The sequence below is a fragment of the Lissotriton helveticus genome, chromosome 8 (assembly GCF_964261635.1).
Source record: "Lissotriton helveticus chromosome 8, aLisHel1.1, whole genome shotgun sequence".
NCBI classification, from domain to species: domain Eukaryota; kingdom Metazoa; phylum Chordata; class Amphibia; order Caudata; family Salamandridae; genus Lissotriton; species Lissotriton helveticus.
The window spans coordinates 1,543,993,755-1,544,012,661 of record NC_136069.1 but is presented as its reverse complement, the minus strand read 5'-3'; the positions used below and the strand labels follow the sequence as shown (position 1 = coordinate 1,544,012,661).

Genomic DNA, 18,907 nt, shown 5'->3' with positions numbered 1-18,907 from the left:
GTCATTAAATACAATGAATAATGTTTCCGTACTGATATCCTTAATGTTGTCTCTTCACAGTTGATCAAGACAGCAGACTTGAACCCCAGCCAGAATTATATACTCGGTTTCCACCCCCACGGGGTACTGGTGGCTGGTGCTTTCATCAACTTCTGTACAGAGGCCACCGGCTTCCCGGAGCTTTACCCCGGATTGACCCCCTACATGCTGATGCTGCCTCTATGGTTCAGAGTTCCTTTCTTCAGAGACTACGCCATGGCAGGAGGTAAATACTAGTGCACACCATGAGCAAGCACTACAGACGTAAGCAAAGAGCTATTAAGGAAACACACATGGCTTTTGGAGACTTCTACCTTTATCATATCCTTTGAATACAGAGTTGGGAAAGATGATTCACAAGGAGGGGAAAAGAGGCTGGAAATACTAATATCAAATAAATGACTGCATTACAAGCAAAGATGTTCTTCTTGGTTTACATACTACAATGCAAAACTGTTGTGTCAAAGGTTTTTCTCCTTAGCAAAATCTATGCAGAGAAAACATGGCAGCCTTTGTGGGGTAAAAACCAACCATGCATTGCATCCAAGTGCATTGCAAGTTGCAATTGTAAGTTCAGCTTGCAGTATGCATGTTGTGAGCCCTTCTGAATCTCATAGAAATGGGAACGGCAAAGAGTGTTGCCTCTTTCTTACAATTAGCAAGGAAATTGTCAAAATGTCCTCTCCCATTGATGGCCGGTACTCATTCCCAGAATGGAAGCTGAGTAAATAACAGCTGCTGGCATCTGTGGGAGCAGACAGTAGTCCCCGGTGTTGAGGCAAGCTTCTGCAGATGTCAGTTTTTCAATGTGCCATATTTTTAGGTCTCACCTAGGCAGCTCTTGTGCTGTCTCTTCGAGACATGCTGTATTCAGGATATGTTAGGGACAACAAGGGAACCCAAAGGAGTCAGCAAGGGACCTTGGGAATCAATACCATTAAGGCAACAGTGGTCCCTTACAAGGATGAGGATATAGTCAATAAATATAGATGAAATAGTTTCTATATTGAAAATGACATGCCCAGCCGGGCAGAGGTCTGATATTTACTTTTTAGGCAATGTAAAACAACAATATACAAACAATATACAAAGCGGGGAACAAGCCTGTACCCAGCTTAACGTGCAATTTAGACATAAGGGAAGAATGACATATGGAGAGAACAAACAAAAACAAAACAAAAGGGCTTTTAGGCAAAAGCTTAGCATTCTGTAAACCGGTTAGTTGCACAGTTTTCAATTATGAAACAGAACAATGCTGGCACCTTTACACTATTACAGGACATATAGGTATTATGCATTTGTATAAGGTGCACATGTTTGTCGACGGTGTTTCAATCCGTTAAAAAAGGAGGCTTGTTAATTATTAGGCATTCATTACATGTCCTGATGATGTAATGTTTTAACGGATCGAAACGCCGTCAACAAACATGTGCACCTTATACAAATGCATAATACCTATATGTCCTGTAATAGTGTAAAGGTGCCAGCATGAAGAACCGGGTTTTCTTAGAACCCAGGGGTGCCAGGGACACACCCAAAGTCTTCGGATTCTCCTGTCTTGGAATACAGAGACACGGAATACTTCTGGATGGCATCAAAGATCAAATTTATTAGCTGCAGCTAGTAGCAGTAGACCAAGCAATACAACACGGTGTACAACTCAGGAAACTGCTCAAATTCATAGAGCAAGACATCTCTTTTTATGCTGTTTTCGAATAATTACGAATGCACACCCACTGCGGCAAATTCTGACCAATGGAATACATTTTCACATATAATATTACATTCCAAAAAGCTCACTCTACATTGTACCAACCCACAAGTTAATTATTAGGACTGTCCCAAATTCAATTTCCACAAGCCGGACAATCCCATAGTTGAAAGCACTACCCATGTAATGAAAAGTCGTAAGGAAAGAAACAATTCAGATGTTGAGTAGGATAAGATATGTGCAAGAAACTAAAAGTTAACGATATCCTGAACATTGATTGGCAATCACAGACAACGATCAACTAGGAAAATTGGCTTCGTGAAAGGGTCAGTTTCAAGTGACGGGGTCAGCATCTTACAGTTTACTCGCAATTCGAAAAGGGCCTGTTAATGCATACATGAACAACGAAGCCCATGCAACTTTGTTCGTTCGTTTACCTCCATAGGCCTACGTGAGGGCAACAAAAATGGCATCACGAACAACTTAAACAAAATGGAGTCCGGTCCCCAAAACCACGGAACCTCAGGCCCTCCTTTTGCCATTACGTAGGCAATGACCTAAACTCACGTCAATCTGAATCCAGGTCTATATCTATTCTCATCAGGTCATCAAGGTGTTGCTGTAACATCATCTTATTATCCTTCGCTTCTCTCGGGACGGGTCTTCTCACACAGATTGTAGCACAAAGGCCACAAATGGCGGGACCACACTGGATGCATAAACAACACGAGAAAATGATAGCTAAAACCATACCAAGGAACATCAGAATCTTCCATCCCCATTTGGACAGCAGTTCCCAAAACCATTCTATCAACGACCAGTTCTCTTCGTCTACATGTATAGACTCAGCGAACTTATGCAACTTCAAGATGGCTTAGTACACTGTCGGGGCGTTATCTGGTATGAAAATGCAGCAACTAGACCCGATCAATTTACATACTCCACCTCTATCTGCATGTATAATATCTAAAACAAAGCGGTTCTATAATGTCATAAGGCGATCTGCTTGGAGCTCAGCTGTAATATTGCTAAGGGCACCTGCAGTCTCGTTTCTAGTGGCCTCGACCACTCTCGTAAGCTGACGAATATTCCTACTATTAGCCATAGGACCCCAAAAGGGCAGAAAACCCTTGAAGAAGTCTCCAACTTCTTGTGCGACAGTATCTTTCGCATCGATAACACCTCTACGATATCTTGTCTTATGGTAATTGAAAGCAGCTGTATACGTAGGGGGAAGCAAAAATGCCACATAACATGTGCCTGAAAAGTAAGGAGGCAACCAGGTATATGCTCTATCGTAACAAACAAAATACGTGCCTTTAGCTGGCACGAACGGTGGAGATTTCTGGGATGTATAGACATAGGTGTGAACACACACACTCTTACCAAGCTGAGCTCTCAGATTCTGACCATTACCTTGCAGACAAAAATTACCTCGGTCGGGTACAATCCAAATAGGGGGAGACCTTTTTCGTCTCTCCTTCTCTGTCAGACTAATACTATATCCAGTCTTGTTCCAACCAACATATGCTCGTACCTCATCTTTAGGGATAGCATTATACGTATCAATATCTCTGATCATATCTACTATTCCCTGTATCAAGGCATTATTACTCGCATTATCTTTGACGGAACGTACAGGAGATGCTTCATTCGCATAGATAAACATTGCTTGGAGTGCCCATACTGACCCATTAGGCGAAAAAGGCAAAACCAAATATGGCATTCCCTTATCTGTCGTATGTGGCATAACACCACAAACCCAACAATTCGTGGTATTTACGACTAGCTGATGCTGATGCAACATCTGTATAAACAAATTGTTCACAAATTCTAATCTTCGTGTCTGTTCATGTTCAGGCAACGTATGAAACTCATGTGGGGAAACAGTAGAAAAAAAAAGAGTAGGTTGGGAGGTAGATGCAAGCGTCTGTTGTGTAACATAGATGATCCAACCCACACAAGCTACGCAATATTCAAAAGTATTAGAAAACACAGTATTAAAAAACATTTGCTACGGACCAATATACACATTTTCATTTTAGAATTGATTCTCTTAATACCCTTATCAGACTCAAAAGACTCCATCCTCTAACGTGCTGCTCACGGCTATTACCTTCTTCACTTAAGTGTGCGTCAAGATCGTACTAACGACCATGAACCACAGACCTTATGTCAATACGCGGCTCACCCCTTAAGGCTGTACCGCGACCCTGCAGCTGAGTCCGGATGGTGACTCGAAAAAGAAAAAAAGTAAAAAAGTCTCTTGATCTGACTAGGTGTAATTCACTACATTAAAAATTCAATCTTTATTTGTCCATTCATGTATCTTTTTTCGATCTCAGATTGTAGCGCTCTTTGCCAGGCACAGTTTGATCCTTGAAACGTGTTTCTGGATTCGTGGTGTCAAGTTTCAAATGCGAAGGCACAGCAGCTTGCAGAATGTCATCATCCTCGCGTTCTGACTGAGTCCATGTCAAATGTGCATCACTAAAAGGTACAAATCTAGGAATTCTTTCACATTCGGAGTCGGCTAATCCATCCCTCACCCACTTATCATACGGTAAGGGCAAAGGAACTCTTTTGCAATGGGTGGCATGCACCCAGTTTTTTTTACCAGCTACTCTAACAGCAGTTCTAGTGGCCAAGAGAACCAAATGCAGTCCAGTCCATCTCGGTTCCAAATTTTTGGCTCCCTGGAAGTTCTTAGTCAATACATATTCTCCAGGTTGGATTGTATGGCCTGGATCTGCAGTAGCTGTCGGCAAACTGTCATAGACCTGTTAGTGGAGAACACGTAATTTAGCAGTTTAGTCATGTAAGTAATCCACCAACATAGGGTACTCAATCTCACTAAATTTCTTAGGACGAGGCACACCCCAAACATTGGCCGGATGACCAAAAACTATTTCGTATGGGCTAAGTCCCACACGAGAATGCACTGTCGTCCTTGTTGACAAAAGAGCCAACGGCAAGGCATCTGGCCATGTAAGACCAGTGCGCGTTTGTTTCTTAGCTAGCTTCAGCTTCAACGTGCCGTTATAGCATTCGACCAGGCCTGCTGACTGGGGGTGTTTCGCAGTATGGAATTTCTGATTAATACCCAAACCCGCACACACTTTCTTCATGATCTGGCCCACAAATTCACTCCCATTGTTGCTCCATACAATTCTCGGCAAACCATACCTAGTGAAGTACTCTTTGAGCAAAATCTTGGCTGTAGACAAGGCAGTATTATCCTTTAGGGGGTAAGCCTCTATCCATCTGGAAAAGGCGCAAACAACCACAAGGACATACTTCAAATTATTGCATCTCTCCATGTGAATATAATCTAGCTGTATCACTTCAAACGGATACGTCGGAGGAGCAAAATGACCAGCTGGAGTTGGAGTTCCCTTTCCAGGATTATACTTCAAACAAACCATACAATGCTTCACCACATTCTCGACGCGGATATGAATCGACTGGCAACAGTGGTGCTGGCTTTACGTTACTAAGTGACGTGTGCTTCTTGAGATTAAACGTCCGAGTGCCTCTTGTAATGAGACGAGACTACTGGAGTTAATCACGGCTTCTGTAGACGTTAGGTTAATACAGCGCTTGACCTGTTGACTTCCGGCTGGAGGTCCTGGATTTATATGTGCAGCATATGGTCCTGAAGATGGTCCTATGGATTGTTTAACCAACGAAGGACCGAAACGTCGACGCTTGGCAACGTTTTGTTCATTATCTATATCATCATTTGATCACGAAATGACTGTATTGTGATAAATACCATTGTCCACATGATATTTATTTTTTTCCATGTGTTTAACAAAAGTTGCCGTATACTACTAAGAACTTTGCCTAATATTGTAGTATTTTTGTTGCCATATTTTTAGTCTTGTATATGATAAAAGAAAAAGTTTAAAAGGAAAAAACTTAGAATACTTGGAATAAAGAACAGTTTAAATCTGTCCTCCTTGCTTGAGGTTAATTGCTGACCACTATGGTGGCACATTGGAAACTAATTGAATTGTGTGTAAATGATTTCCTATAGGGACACTTGTGCAAATTGTTATTCACCACATTCTCAGCACATTTAGGAATTCCAGCATTCTGCCATACTGGGGCCAACAACTTGCATATTCCTTTCGAGCTAATGTGAGCCATTCCATGAGCCATAGTAACCACTGGGAACACATACGCATCAGGCAACAACCATCGCTGGTGTTCCGACAACTCAACCCAACAACCTGTCGAATCCAACATACCCGTACTTTCTCTCCACGTGCTCACTTCCTTTTCCGTAGCTTCAGCCTGAATCAACTTCACACTTTATATTGTGTCTTCACACATTCCACCAGCCATAACCCAATTAGCAGGGCCTGCAACATACATACGGCTCATCATGTCTTTCGCCGTTTCCTTCGCAACATCATCCGCAAATGCATTCCCTCGACCCACATCGTCCACAACTTTCTTATGCGCACTACACTTCACAATTGCAATCTGCTTTGGGAGAGTAAGTGATTCCAAAAGTTCATTCACTAACTGCCCATGCTGTATTTTTGTACCATGGGAAGTAATAAATCCTCTCTCTCTCCACAAACGCCCAAAACTGTGGGCAACACCAAACGCATACTGGCTATCAGTATAAACATTCACTCGCCTTCCCTCTGACAACACACACGCTCTAGTCAATGCAATCAACTCTGCTACTTGCGCAGAATTCTGTGCTATGCGTGCTGTCTTAACAACTGTATGTAAAGTTGTGACGGCATATGCCGCAGTCGTTTCACCATTCGGAAGCTTGAAACACGAACCATCTACCCATAGGGTACCATCAACATTCGTAAGAGGAGTATCTTTTAAATCAACTCTAGCCTTCGTTTCTTCTTGTCCGAAGAAAGCAATCATGCTGTTCTTGAGCATCTGTCTCTACAGAAATTGGCAACAACGTAGCTGGATTCAACACATTGTATCTCTTAATGTGAACATGGCTAGCCAAAAGTGTCAACTCATATCCTGACAGACGTGCACTAGTAAGGTGCTGAGTCTTGGTCCTATTCAATAAGGTATCCACTGCATGTGGGACCATCACAATCAACGTATTATCCAATACCAAACCAGCAGACTGTCGAATAGAAACAGCCGCTGCCGCTGTAGCTCTTAGACAACTCGGCAACGCTTTAGCTACCGGATCTAACGTCGCTGAAAAATACGCACATGGGCGCTGCTTGTCTCCAAACTGTTGCGTCAACACTGACAATGCACAATCTTCTCTCTCGTGAACATACAATGTGAAAGGTTTACTGTAGTCAGGAGTACCCAACATCGGAGCCGAACACAATGCATCACGTAATTCAGAAAAACTTTTCTGACATTCATCAGACCAAGGGAGAGGATACGGAGTATCTTTAAGAGTCAGCGCTAACAGAGGTTTCGCTAGTAGGGAAAAGTTGGGGATCCATTGCCTACAATACGAGGTGATACCTAAGAAGGCACGCACTTCTCTCTGTGTGGATGGCACAGTCATTTGCGCAATCGCTTGAATTCGTTCTGGGGTCAACCTTCTTCCCTCCTTCGACAAGAGATGACCTAAGTAGGTTACTTCTTGTCGGCAATACTGTAACTTTGAAGGTGACACTTTATGATGAAGGTCAGACAAATGTCGTAACAAAGAAAGAGTAGCTTCTTTACAAATCTCTTCGTCATCAGCAGCAACCAGCAAATCATCAACGTACTGAATAAGAGTAGCACCAGTAGGCAACACAAAATCATCAAGCTGAGTTTTCAACGCCTGACTATAAATGGAGGGACTTTCACAATAACCTTGAGGAGCTCTCTTAAACCGGAAGCTTCGGCCTCCTAAAGAGAAGCCAAAAATATCTCTACTCTCCTCGGCATTTGGAATACTGAAGAAAGCATTCTTCAAGTCGATAACTGAAAACCAGGCTGCTGAAGCAGTAATCAGAGTCAACAAAGCAGTGATATCAGGAGCAACAGGAAACTGTGGCACCACAATCTTATTCACTTCTCGAAGATCGATCACAAACCGATACACAGGTGGCTGAGAAGCATCAGTACGCTTAAGGACAGGCAGAACAGGACTGTTACACACGTTACCTCTCGTTTCTTCAACTACACCCTTCTCAACCAAATCATAGACAATCGCTAGAAAAGCTCTCTCGCCATCGCTAGATATTTTATATTGGGGAATACGAGGTAGCCTAGCATTCGACTTAAGGGTAACAACGTAGGGTGGAATCTGCAAGAGACCAACATCATTCGGACCTGTAGCCCAAAGTGTATCAGGAAGAGAACGCAATTCCTGTGGAAGGCAATCTTTAGACAAATACATCGGGGAAATCACTTTCTTACCCAAGGTAAGATGTACTCCCGAAGGAGAGCAATGTAATGTTGCATGCAGTCTTTTCAGCAAGTCCAAACCCAACAGATTCTCACCACAACCAGTCGTTAGAATAAGTGGAGCTTCCAATTCACAAGGACCAATAGAAAGGTACAAAGGACTAGAAACCGGATTACGAACTGGGGCGCCTGAAAATCCTACGGAAACATTGGTCAAGCCAGACAAAGGTGTGCCAGGAAGTTTTGAGTGCATAATAGAACTCTTCGTCGCACCAGTATCCAAAAGAAAAGGTTCTACCACACCTGATGTAATCACTTCAACATAAGGTCCACTCTGGTCTACTGGAACTGACACTACTCCCTCACTTTGTCCATGGCTGTCCTAACTATCATTATAACCAGCACTCTCACTCTCGACATAATAATCATCAACATAGTACTGTGCAGACTGACCACTCGGAACATTCTGTCTGTCAAATTATTTCGCGAATTCTGAAGAGAAGAGGAACGCTCATTCTGGGGTAACACACCACATCCCCTACCCCTAGGAGCTTGCTGGAAACCACCACGATCTCTCTGACCAGATACGCCATTCGCACATTGTAACAAAGCCGGGCAACTATTCTTGAAATGACCTTCCTCTCTGCAATAAGCACACTGATTAGGACCAGGAAAGAATCGCGGAGCATAAGGCTCAGGCTTCTGTAACAATCTCTGAAACTGTGGAGGTTGCTGAAACTGAAGCTGATTCTGACAAGGCGGATAAGCTTGCTGCAAAAGAACCTTCGTCTTTAGATCTTTCGTTTTCTTCTCTGCTTTATCCTTCTCATCTTTATCCCTATTCTCGTAATATTGTGCAGTAGCTAATATCTGGGCCGACGAAGAAACAGCCCATGAACTCTCAGAGTCCTTTAACTTATTAGAAAGCTCGGGAAGCAAATTAAAGACAAATTTGTCCACGAACAACCTTTGACCACCTTCCGTACTCATGTCCTGACCACTATGATCGATAAACTTTTCCTCAAACCTCGTGAAGAAATCAGACACACTCTCATCTTTCTTTTGCTTGCATGCTGCTAACTTGTCCCAATTCACTCGTAAAGGAGGCATCATAGTTTTCATTAAATTAATAATCCTACCAGGTAATTGTGCAACTAAGGGCTCAGGTTTGGCACCTCCTACCTGCCGACCATCTGCAGCAACAATATTAGCCCACGTATCTCCTAATTCTTGCGCATGATTCTCATGACGAATCTTCGCCCACAAAGGTTGAGGAACTACATTACCCATCAACATATCTATGTCAGTTAAATTCATAATACATGCTTCAACTGTCTGGGACAACTCCTTGTAATAACCAGCAGGATTCTTACGGGGATCAGGCAAGGACTGCTTAAGAGCCAAGACCTCTGCTCTCTTCCAAGGGACATGTACCCATACTCGCTGAAAATGAGCCTCTGCGGCCTGAATACCCAAATTAACATTAGCAGCAACTGCTTCTCTCCATACAGGGGGAACCTCTCTCATAGGATACTGCTTCACTTTCCTCCTAACAGAAGAATCAGGTTCGTACAATGTCTGAGGCGGCAATCTAGAACTAAAAACAAGTATCGTCTCCACGGCATCTGTAACATCAGATTCCACTATCGTCCCTTTAGCAAATTCGGACTGAACATCAAGCACTTCCTGCGGAATTGGACCCAACTCATTATCTTCCCATTCCTGACGGAGAAAAGTATACATTACATCAAAAACGTACCTTTGCTTAGGTGGCTACCACTGAAAGAAAACATCCATAACCGCTTGCAAATAATACCTAGAAGCATTTAAAATCCATCTACGAGCCAACAAATCCAACACTGTCCGTTCCTCGGAACTACGAAGCGGACTACGACTCTGCTTACGTTCCGAAACAGGGGTCATATTCAGTGACCCAAACAATGGAGACAAAAGATTAACAACAGTCTCAGTCATTCGTTCTCGAGCAGAAGGAGAAGAAGTAGACATAAGAACAGGAGAATAAGTATTTTGAGGCAAAAGAGGTGTAGGAACAAGAACAGTAGGAGTCGAAGAGGCAGAAAAAGTAGGCAAAGGAGCTTGAGGCAAAGCTGGTAGCAAAGCTGGCGACCCTAGAGTGGGTTGCACAGTAGGAGGCAAAACCATCTGTGGAGCACCGGGTGACTGAGCACCGGGTGGCTGAACAACAGCAGGAGGTTGAACAACAAAGGGTGCAACAACCGGGGGTAATGGAGGTGCAGTAGCACCCTGCACATAAGGGGGTGGCAATCTCAGTAAATGAGAGATCAAAGGATCTTTTTCAAGGTCTTCAATTACTTTCGGAGGAGAAGGCGGCAAGGCCGGATAACATTTATCAACGGCCAAGCAACGTTGTCTATCTGAAACTTCACTCGCACGCTCTTCTCCATCTTCCCTTAACTGCCTAGCAGTTTGTAGTACCGACATATTCTTATCTTTCCTATCTCTCTTTGCTTGCTTAATTTCTCGCTGTTTGGCTTCCTTACGCCAAAGGCGGAAAGAGTCAAACATTGCCGGCTCGGCTTTCTTCCTAAATAGCGCAACTTCCAGATTATCTAAAATATTTAATTCGAAACTACCATGTTGGGGCCATCGTAAAACACCATCTTTCTTCGTATAGCGAACCCATACTTCATTATAAGTGATAGGACCCACTCCGTGTTTTGAATAGAGCTCATAAGTCGGAGTTCCAACCGGAGGTATCGGACACAAATCCTCCAATCGGGAATCCCTGTTGCAACCACAACTAAACCATTTCCTAATTTTGCTAAGACCAGGCATTTTATAGCTCACTAATCTAACTTCAAACTTCAAGGGGTTATCAACTATCGATACACTCGTAAATATACAAGCCCCTCGGCTTCGGCTATTGCAACATCCGAATCAAAACCAAGAACCAAAACAAAGTCGTGGGAGCGACCCACTTATACTTAACCAAAATATCTGTCACGCCACCAGAAGACCGTCTATCGTCTCGCTTTACAAAGGATCAATCAAGGGTCCAAGACAGGGCGACAGTCAGGGCAGCAGTCCTTCGTAGCCGTTGGAAAGCGGGAAGCCTAGCAGAAAAGACATTTGGTCCACGTCGACATGCAGGGGTCAATGAAGTGGCGGCCTTCCTCCAGAATTTCCTCACGTGGCTCCTCACGATCCTCAGGCTTGGACCGGTACCGCTGAAGTCGCCCAACCGTTGGGCGCCAACTGAAGAACAGGATTTTCTTAGAACCCAGCGGTGCCAGGGACACACCCGAAGTCTTCGGATTCTCCTGTCTTGGAATACAGAGACACGGAATACTTCTGGATGGCGTCAAAGATCAAATTTATTAGCTGCAGCAATTAACAGTAAACCAAGCAATACAACACGGTGTACAACTCAGGAAACTGCTCAAATTCATAGAGCAAGACATCTCTTTTGATGCTGTTTTCGATTAATTACTAATGCACACCCACTGCGGCAAATTCTGACCAATGGAATACATTTTCACATACATTATTACATTCCAAAAAGCTCACTTTACATTGTACCAACCCACAAGTTAATTATTAGGACTGTCCCAAATTCAATTTCCAAAAGTCGGACAAACCCATAGTTGAAAGCACTACCCATGTAATGAAAAGTCGTAAGGAAAGAAACAATTCAGATGTTGAGTAGGACAAGATATGTGCAAGAAACTAAAAGTTAACGATATCCTGAACATTGATTGGCAATCACAGACAACGATCAACTAGGAAAATTGGCTTCGTGAAAGGGTCAGTTTCAAGTGACGGGGTCAGCATCTTACAGTTCACTCGCAAGTCGAAAAGGGCCTATTAATGCATACATGAACAACAAAGCCCATGCAACTTTGTTCGTTCGTTTACCTCCATAGGCCTACGTGAGGGCAACAAAAATGGCGTCACGAACAACTTAAACAAAATGGAGTCCGGTCCCGAAAACCACGGAACTTCAAGCATTGTTCTGTTTCATAATTGAAAAATGTGCAACTAACAGGTTTACAGAACTCTACGTTTTTGCCTAAAAGCCCTTTTGTTTTGTTTTTGTTTGTTCTCTCCACATGTCATTCTTCCCTTATGTCTAAATTGCACGTTAAGCTGGGTACAGGCTTGTACCCCGCTTTGTATATTTTTTGTATATTGTTGTTTTACATTGCCTAAAAAGTAAATATCAAACCTCTGCCCGGCTGGGCATGTCATTTTCAATATAGAAACTATTTCGTCTATATTTATTGACTATATCCTCATGCTTGTTAGGGACCACTGTTGCCTTAATAGTATTCAGGATATGGGCATAACGCTCCACCCACTTTCCGCCCATCCATTTAATTGGCTCCTGCCCCTGTCTTTTGTAAATGGGGGCTTTTCCTTGGTCAATAGGCTTAGTAGTCACTCCTTCGTACCGCCTTGTCTCTTCTTGTAACCTCCCATGAGGACACCCCCTATTACATGTGTTGCTACTCCCTAGGTTTTAATTACCGCCTGAAGGCACTATTGTCTTAAAGGGCTTCAGGCAAGACACACACTTGCTCCTAAGCAGTGGCGTAACAAAACTTGAGGGGGCCCCCCTGCAAAGCACATGGAGGGGGCCCCCCAGCCGCCCAGCCCACCACCTACCACTTTGCCCCACCAACAAAAATAAGCAGTCACCTAAAGCTGTATTTTCAGCACTGCATACTTCGAACAGCAAATATAAATAGTAAGCACTTTTATTGTGTTCTAGGGCTGCCTGAATGATGAGATTCATGACTGATAATTAAAGAGAACAAAGGCAGAAAAGTCGCATTACAAATGAATACATACTTTTTTATTTACAACACTATTTAGTGCCAAGACAAGGTCTGTCCAGGCTCTTTAAACACACGGCTGGGATTTTTCTTTTGGAAACCCTACTTTATATTCCTTTTCTTGAAATGCATTCTCACACTACAGCAGAAAATGTAAATTTCGAATGCAAGGAATACGCAGAGTGGGAGCACAGGGAGTACTGGAACCAGAAAAAAGTAAGCCTCATTCACTAGTTTACAAAGGTATGTTGACTGTGCACCTCAGAGCGTAGAGTTGCCTGTTGTGGTGCACTGTGGCACCCAACAACACTTTTCGATAATTGACATCACACGCAGACATGTAATAGCGCACACTAGGTAGAGCTTACATAGCACATAGCTCAGAAATACCATATAGCTGGATGGCAAGCAGCTCCCAAGAGCATTGTAAGTAGTTTAAAACATATGCAAGCATCAAACAGAACGCACTGGACAGACCTTGCATACACCCCACATAGCGCAGATATACTATACAGCTGGCTGCAATGTGGCCCCGAAAAGCACTTTTCAATAGCATGGAATTCACACAAACTTCCAACACAACACATTAAATAGAACCTTTTGCTTACATCTAACTAAGCACAGACATGGCATTTGGACCGTGGGCCATATTTTCCATAGAATGCAGTATATAACATATATAACGTAACATAACATGTAACTGCTGCACCTATAGCAGTGTAGCTCTATCTATAAGTTGGTCATCAGAATGTGCTACAACAAAGACGATGATGGTGGGCTGGTAAACAGGCGAGAGGGCCAACCCATCTTTACTATTGAGAGGCTAAGAAGCGCACAATTTAATTTAGGAGGCCTGGCCTGGCCACATGACTGATATGAGGCAACTGGTGCACCCATGCTAAAGCTGGCGCTACAACTACTGCGCTGATGGCCAGAACTCTACGCCACTCTGCACCACTTTAATCTGTGTCTACACCACTGCACCAATGCACTCTGCGTCAATGCAGTCTATACCACTTTACTCAAAACCAATCCACTCTGCACCACTGTACTTAATGCCACTTAAGTCTAGGCCACTTTACTCCACTCTGCAACACTCCACACTTTGACGCTCTTCTCCACTCTGACACTACCGGCGCCATTCCACTCTACACCATTACACTCTACGCACTGCAGTCTACTCTGCACCACTCCACTCCACTCTGTTCTGCACCACTCTACTCTACGCCACTTCACTGTAGGCAAATTACTCAAAACTAAAGCACTCTAATGCAACTGCACTCTATGTCAGTCTACTCTTTACCACTGTACTTTATGCCATTTCATTCTAGGCCACTCTAATGCACTCTAAAACACTCCACCCTATGATGCTCTAATCCTCTCTGTGCCACTCAGCGACACTACTCCACTCTACAACAGTCTATGCTACTCCCTCTACGCCACTTCATGCCATTTTACTCCACTATATTCTACACTACACTCCAGTTTACTCCACTACTCTACTCCCCTACAATCCATGCCACTCTACTCTACCGCACTACTCCACTCTATGCCATTTTATTCTACTACACTACTCCTCTCTAAGTCACTCTTCTTTACAACAATCTACTCCACTCTACACTACTCTATAACACTGTACTCCACTCGACGCAACACTCTCTGCCACTCCACTCAGCTCTACACCACTCCACTCAATGCCACTCCACTCTATGACACTCTGCTTCACTCTACAATACTCAACTATACAACCCTCGAATACACTCTACTCCCTTCCAATATACGACACTCTACTACCTCCATAACGATCCACAACACTATGCCAGTCCACCCTATGCAAATCCATGACAGTCCACTCAACTCTACTCTACACCACTCCATGACTCTACGCCACTTCATAAGAGCCCTCTCTACTCCATGACACTGTGCGTTACGACACTCCGGCAGAAAAGCAACTTGCGCCATGTCTGTCTAAATGCCCCTGTGTAGCAAATGGGGAAGGGTCAAATGTGAACATTAATGCTACCCAGATAATCTAATTAATCGAATCACTGGCTTAGTGATTTCTCATCAGCCAGAGCTGTCACCACATTACCATTGGTGTACTCAAAAGGTATGCTATGTGTTTCTAAATTATTCCTACTGAATAAATATAAGCTACTGATAATGAGCCGACCATTAATTCAATATACGTTAACAATGATCAATAACTGCCACGCAAGCCATTCTTCAAGATTTGGGGGCCGGGAATAGTAATGAATTGTAATACCTACAAAAGTGTGAGGGCTAGTAGTTGTCTTGGTACCGTCACTGGCAGCAACAATGGATAGTTCAAGTTACATTAGCCTTCTGGCAAGGGCCCTGGCACCTAATTGTTCACAAATTAAGCACTGCATGTAAACCTTAACTATACGGGGGCCAGATGAGACCAAGCAGTACAGGAAGGCATATGCCTGAAAACACACACCGGCTGTACCCACATTTTGGGGAAAAAGGCCACCTCGCACAATATAACTTCTTCATGATACTAAATAGTACCTGTAAACAAGTTTGTATTGCTTTATTCGTGGAATGACTTCCTGCTGTTCATGTCCTCCAATTACTAATCAGGGATAATTGACGCAGATGTAGAAGCCCTGTAAAAATGCTTTCCATTTGCATTCATGCATTCCCATGCAACATCAATATCACGAGAAACTCGCAGCCCCATCATCAAAAATAAGAATATGAAATGAATTTACGGCAGAGTTGCATAGGTACTAGCTACAAATATGAAAAACAAGATTCCCCATTAAAAAAAACTTAGCAATGACTCAGGGCACGTATGTTGCCTGAAAGTGACAATAATATGATATAACAACTCTATCAAACGTAAATTATTGGCAGCGTTACTATATGCTGTGCGGACATAGATTGCCTGGATTCGTGAATAACATGCTGTAAATTATATGGAGGGACAGTCCAATAATAAAATTTAAGTTGAAGTTCCAGCTCCTGGAAAGACTTGACTCCTAACAGGCTGTTTCTTCATCAGAAAAGACACCTTGTAGCGAAGGAGTTATGACCAAATCACACATTTCGCAAAAGCAGAAAACAGGGAATTGCATGAAAATGTTACTTGATTTTGTTAACTGAGATTAATAATAGACAAGTCCTTTTCTTATAGCTTTTTAAAGCTCTAGGGTATGTGATTCTGTCTCCCATAGCCTAATATTGGCATCATGTACATTATAATAACTTACAAGTCAGTTTGCTTTTCTCAAGGAACGACTAGCTAGCCAGATAAAGGCCTAGAGTGACCAGAAACCGAGACCTTCATAGGGACCAAATCACCCAGAGCTGAGGTGAGCCAAGATTAAAACACTTCACAGTCCGATTAAGAACAGTAATTCATCATAAACTTTGTTGAAAGGCTAAACTCCTTGACTTCATAGGTGTATTTCCTTATGGAGGGTAGAAACGGGACGACCTGTGCTAAATTTGGAGGTTGTTTAACCCCTTCGCTGCTAGGCCTTTTCCCCTCCTGTGCTAAGCCTTTTTTTGGCGTTTTGGAGTAGTGCGCGCTTAGGCCCTTGTAACTTTTTGACCACATAAGTTATCCGCGCCAAATTTGCGTCCTTTTCTTCCAACATCATGTGGATTCTAAAGGCGCCCAGGGTTTGTGGATTCCCTTGGAGGGGTCCCATAAATTAACCAAAATATAGTGATTTTTTTGGTTTTTTCAGAAAAATGGGAAAAATGGGCTGCAAATGAAAGCCTCTGCGTTTTTCCCTGAAAATGGTATCACAAAAGGGTTTGTGGGGCTGAAATCTCCATTTTCTCAGCTTTCAGGGAATGACAGACTTTTGTCAGAGAACCGAAATTTTTCACTCAGTTTTGGCATTTTTCTGGGACATAGCCTATTTTTGCTATTTTTAGAGCTTTCCACCTCCTTCCAGTTAATGGTAGAAATGAGTTTGAAAGCAATAATGGATCCTGGAAAGCTTTACATTTTCGAAAAGTAGATAAACTTCTGAATTCAGAAAGGGGTCATTTGTCTAAATCCATGAAGGTTTCGTTATAGAAACTAACAGTTAGATATTGGAATATTTGAAATTATGTTGAAAAAAACAGCCTTTTGTCTCAACGTTTTCACCTATAACTTTTTCTAATTTTGACAGCTCTTGGAAAGCAATATACCGTTACATTTGTTAGACCTTCCTGGTTGTGGGGATATATAGGACTTGTAGTTTCACCAAGAACCCGACGAACCCAGATCCAAAAACTGAGCAGCAACTTGCAATGGTATTTTTTCATTTACTGGGTATAGTGCACTTTGTCTTGGAAAATGTATACATGGAATAATCTGTATGAAAGACACCTATGTATTTCTGAATTGGGTACAAATTATAGAGTTCAGAAACAGTATATAATTGCACATTTTCAAAGTTGGGAATACTCATACTAGCATGAGAATTATTGGTCATTTTTCATAAAGATTTTTTTTTTACACAATGTCTTTCATTGAAAGGGAGAAATGCATGAAAGCTCAATTGGTAATAATATTTGATTTACAAATCTGAATTACCCCAAGTGTCCCGATAAAAACGGTACCTCACTTGTGTGGGTCGGCCTTGTGCCTGCGACAGGAAACGGCGCAAAATGCAACGTGGTCACACCTAAATTTAGCAGTTACAAATTGACCCTTTTTTGGCAAAGTGCCTACCTGTAGTTTTTGCACCCTAGCTCTGCCGGCACCTAGGGAAACCTAGCAAACCTATACATTTTTGAAAAGTAGACACCCAGGGGAATTCAGGATGGGGTGACTCGAGTGCCTACCACCAGGTGTTGTTACCCAGAATCCCTTGCAAAGCTAAGATTTTGACAAAATAAACACATTTTCCTCACATTTCTGTGGTGGAAAGTTCTGGAATCTGCGTGGATCAACAAATTTCCACCCACCCAGCGTTCCCCCAGGTCTCCCGATAAAAACAGTACCTCACTTGTGTGGGTCGGCCTTGTGCCTACGACAGGAAACGGCACAAAATGCAACGTGGTCGCACCTCAATTTCCCAGTGAAATTTTACGTTCTTTGGACAAAGAGACTACCTTTTGTTTTTGAGCCGTAGCTCTGCCAGCACCTAGGGAAACCTAGCAAACCTATACATTTTTGAAAACTAGACACCCAGGGGAATTCAGGATGGGGTGACTCGTCTGCCTACCCCCAGGTTTTGTTACCCAGAATCCCTTGCAAACATAAAAATTTGACCAAAAAAACACATTTTCCTCACATTTCGGTGGTGGAAAGTTCTGGAATCTGCGTGGATTAACAAATTTCCACCCACCCAGCGTGCCCCCAGGTCTCCTGAAAAAAATGGTACCTCACTTGCGTGGGTAGGCATAGTGGCTGCAACATGAAACAGCGCAAAACGCAGCATGGTCGCACCTCAATTTCCCAGTGAAATTTAGCATGATTCTGACAAAAAGACTATCTTTTGTTTTTGCGCCGTAGCTCTGCCAGCACCTAGGGAAACCTAGCAAACCTATACATTTTTGAAAACTAGACACCCAGGGCAATTCAGGATGGGGTGACTCGTCTGCCTACCCCCAGGTTTTGTTACCCAGAATCCCTTGCAAACATAAAAATTTGACCAAAAAAACACATTTTCCTCACATTTCTGTGGTGGAAAGTTCTGGAATCTGCGTGGATCAACAAATTTCCACCCACCCAGCGTGCCCCCAGGTCTCCCGAAAAAAATGGTACCTCACTTGCGTGGGTAGGAATAGTGGCTGCGACATGAAACAGCGCAAAACGCAGCATGGTCGCACCTCAATTTCCCAGTGAAATTTAGCACGAATCGGACAAAAAGACTACCTTTTGTTTTTGCGTCGTAGCTCTGCCAGCACCTAGGGAAACCTAGCAAACCTATACATTTTTGAAAACTAGACACCCAGGGCAATTCAGTATGGGGTGACTCGTCTGCCTACCCCCAGGTTTTGTTACCCAGAATCC

General features: G+C 43.0%; 1 protein-coding gene across 1 annotated transcript in view; it reads left to right on the top strand.

Moving 5' to 3' along the window:
* The window catches only part of MOGAT2 (monoacylglycerol O-acyltransferase 2), a 501,244-nt gene that overhangs the window by 350,734 nt on the left and 131,603 nt on the right, over window positions 1-18,907 (top strand). Inside the window, exon 3 of the mRNA XM_078658533.1 lies at window positions 61-265. Within this exon, the coding sequence (XP_078514659.1) occupies window positions 61-265 (205 nt within the window). The remainder of the gene's footprint in view (window positions 1-60; window positions 266-18,907) is intronic.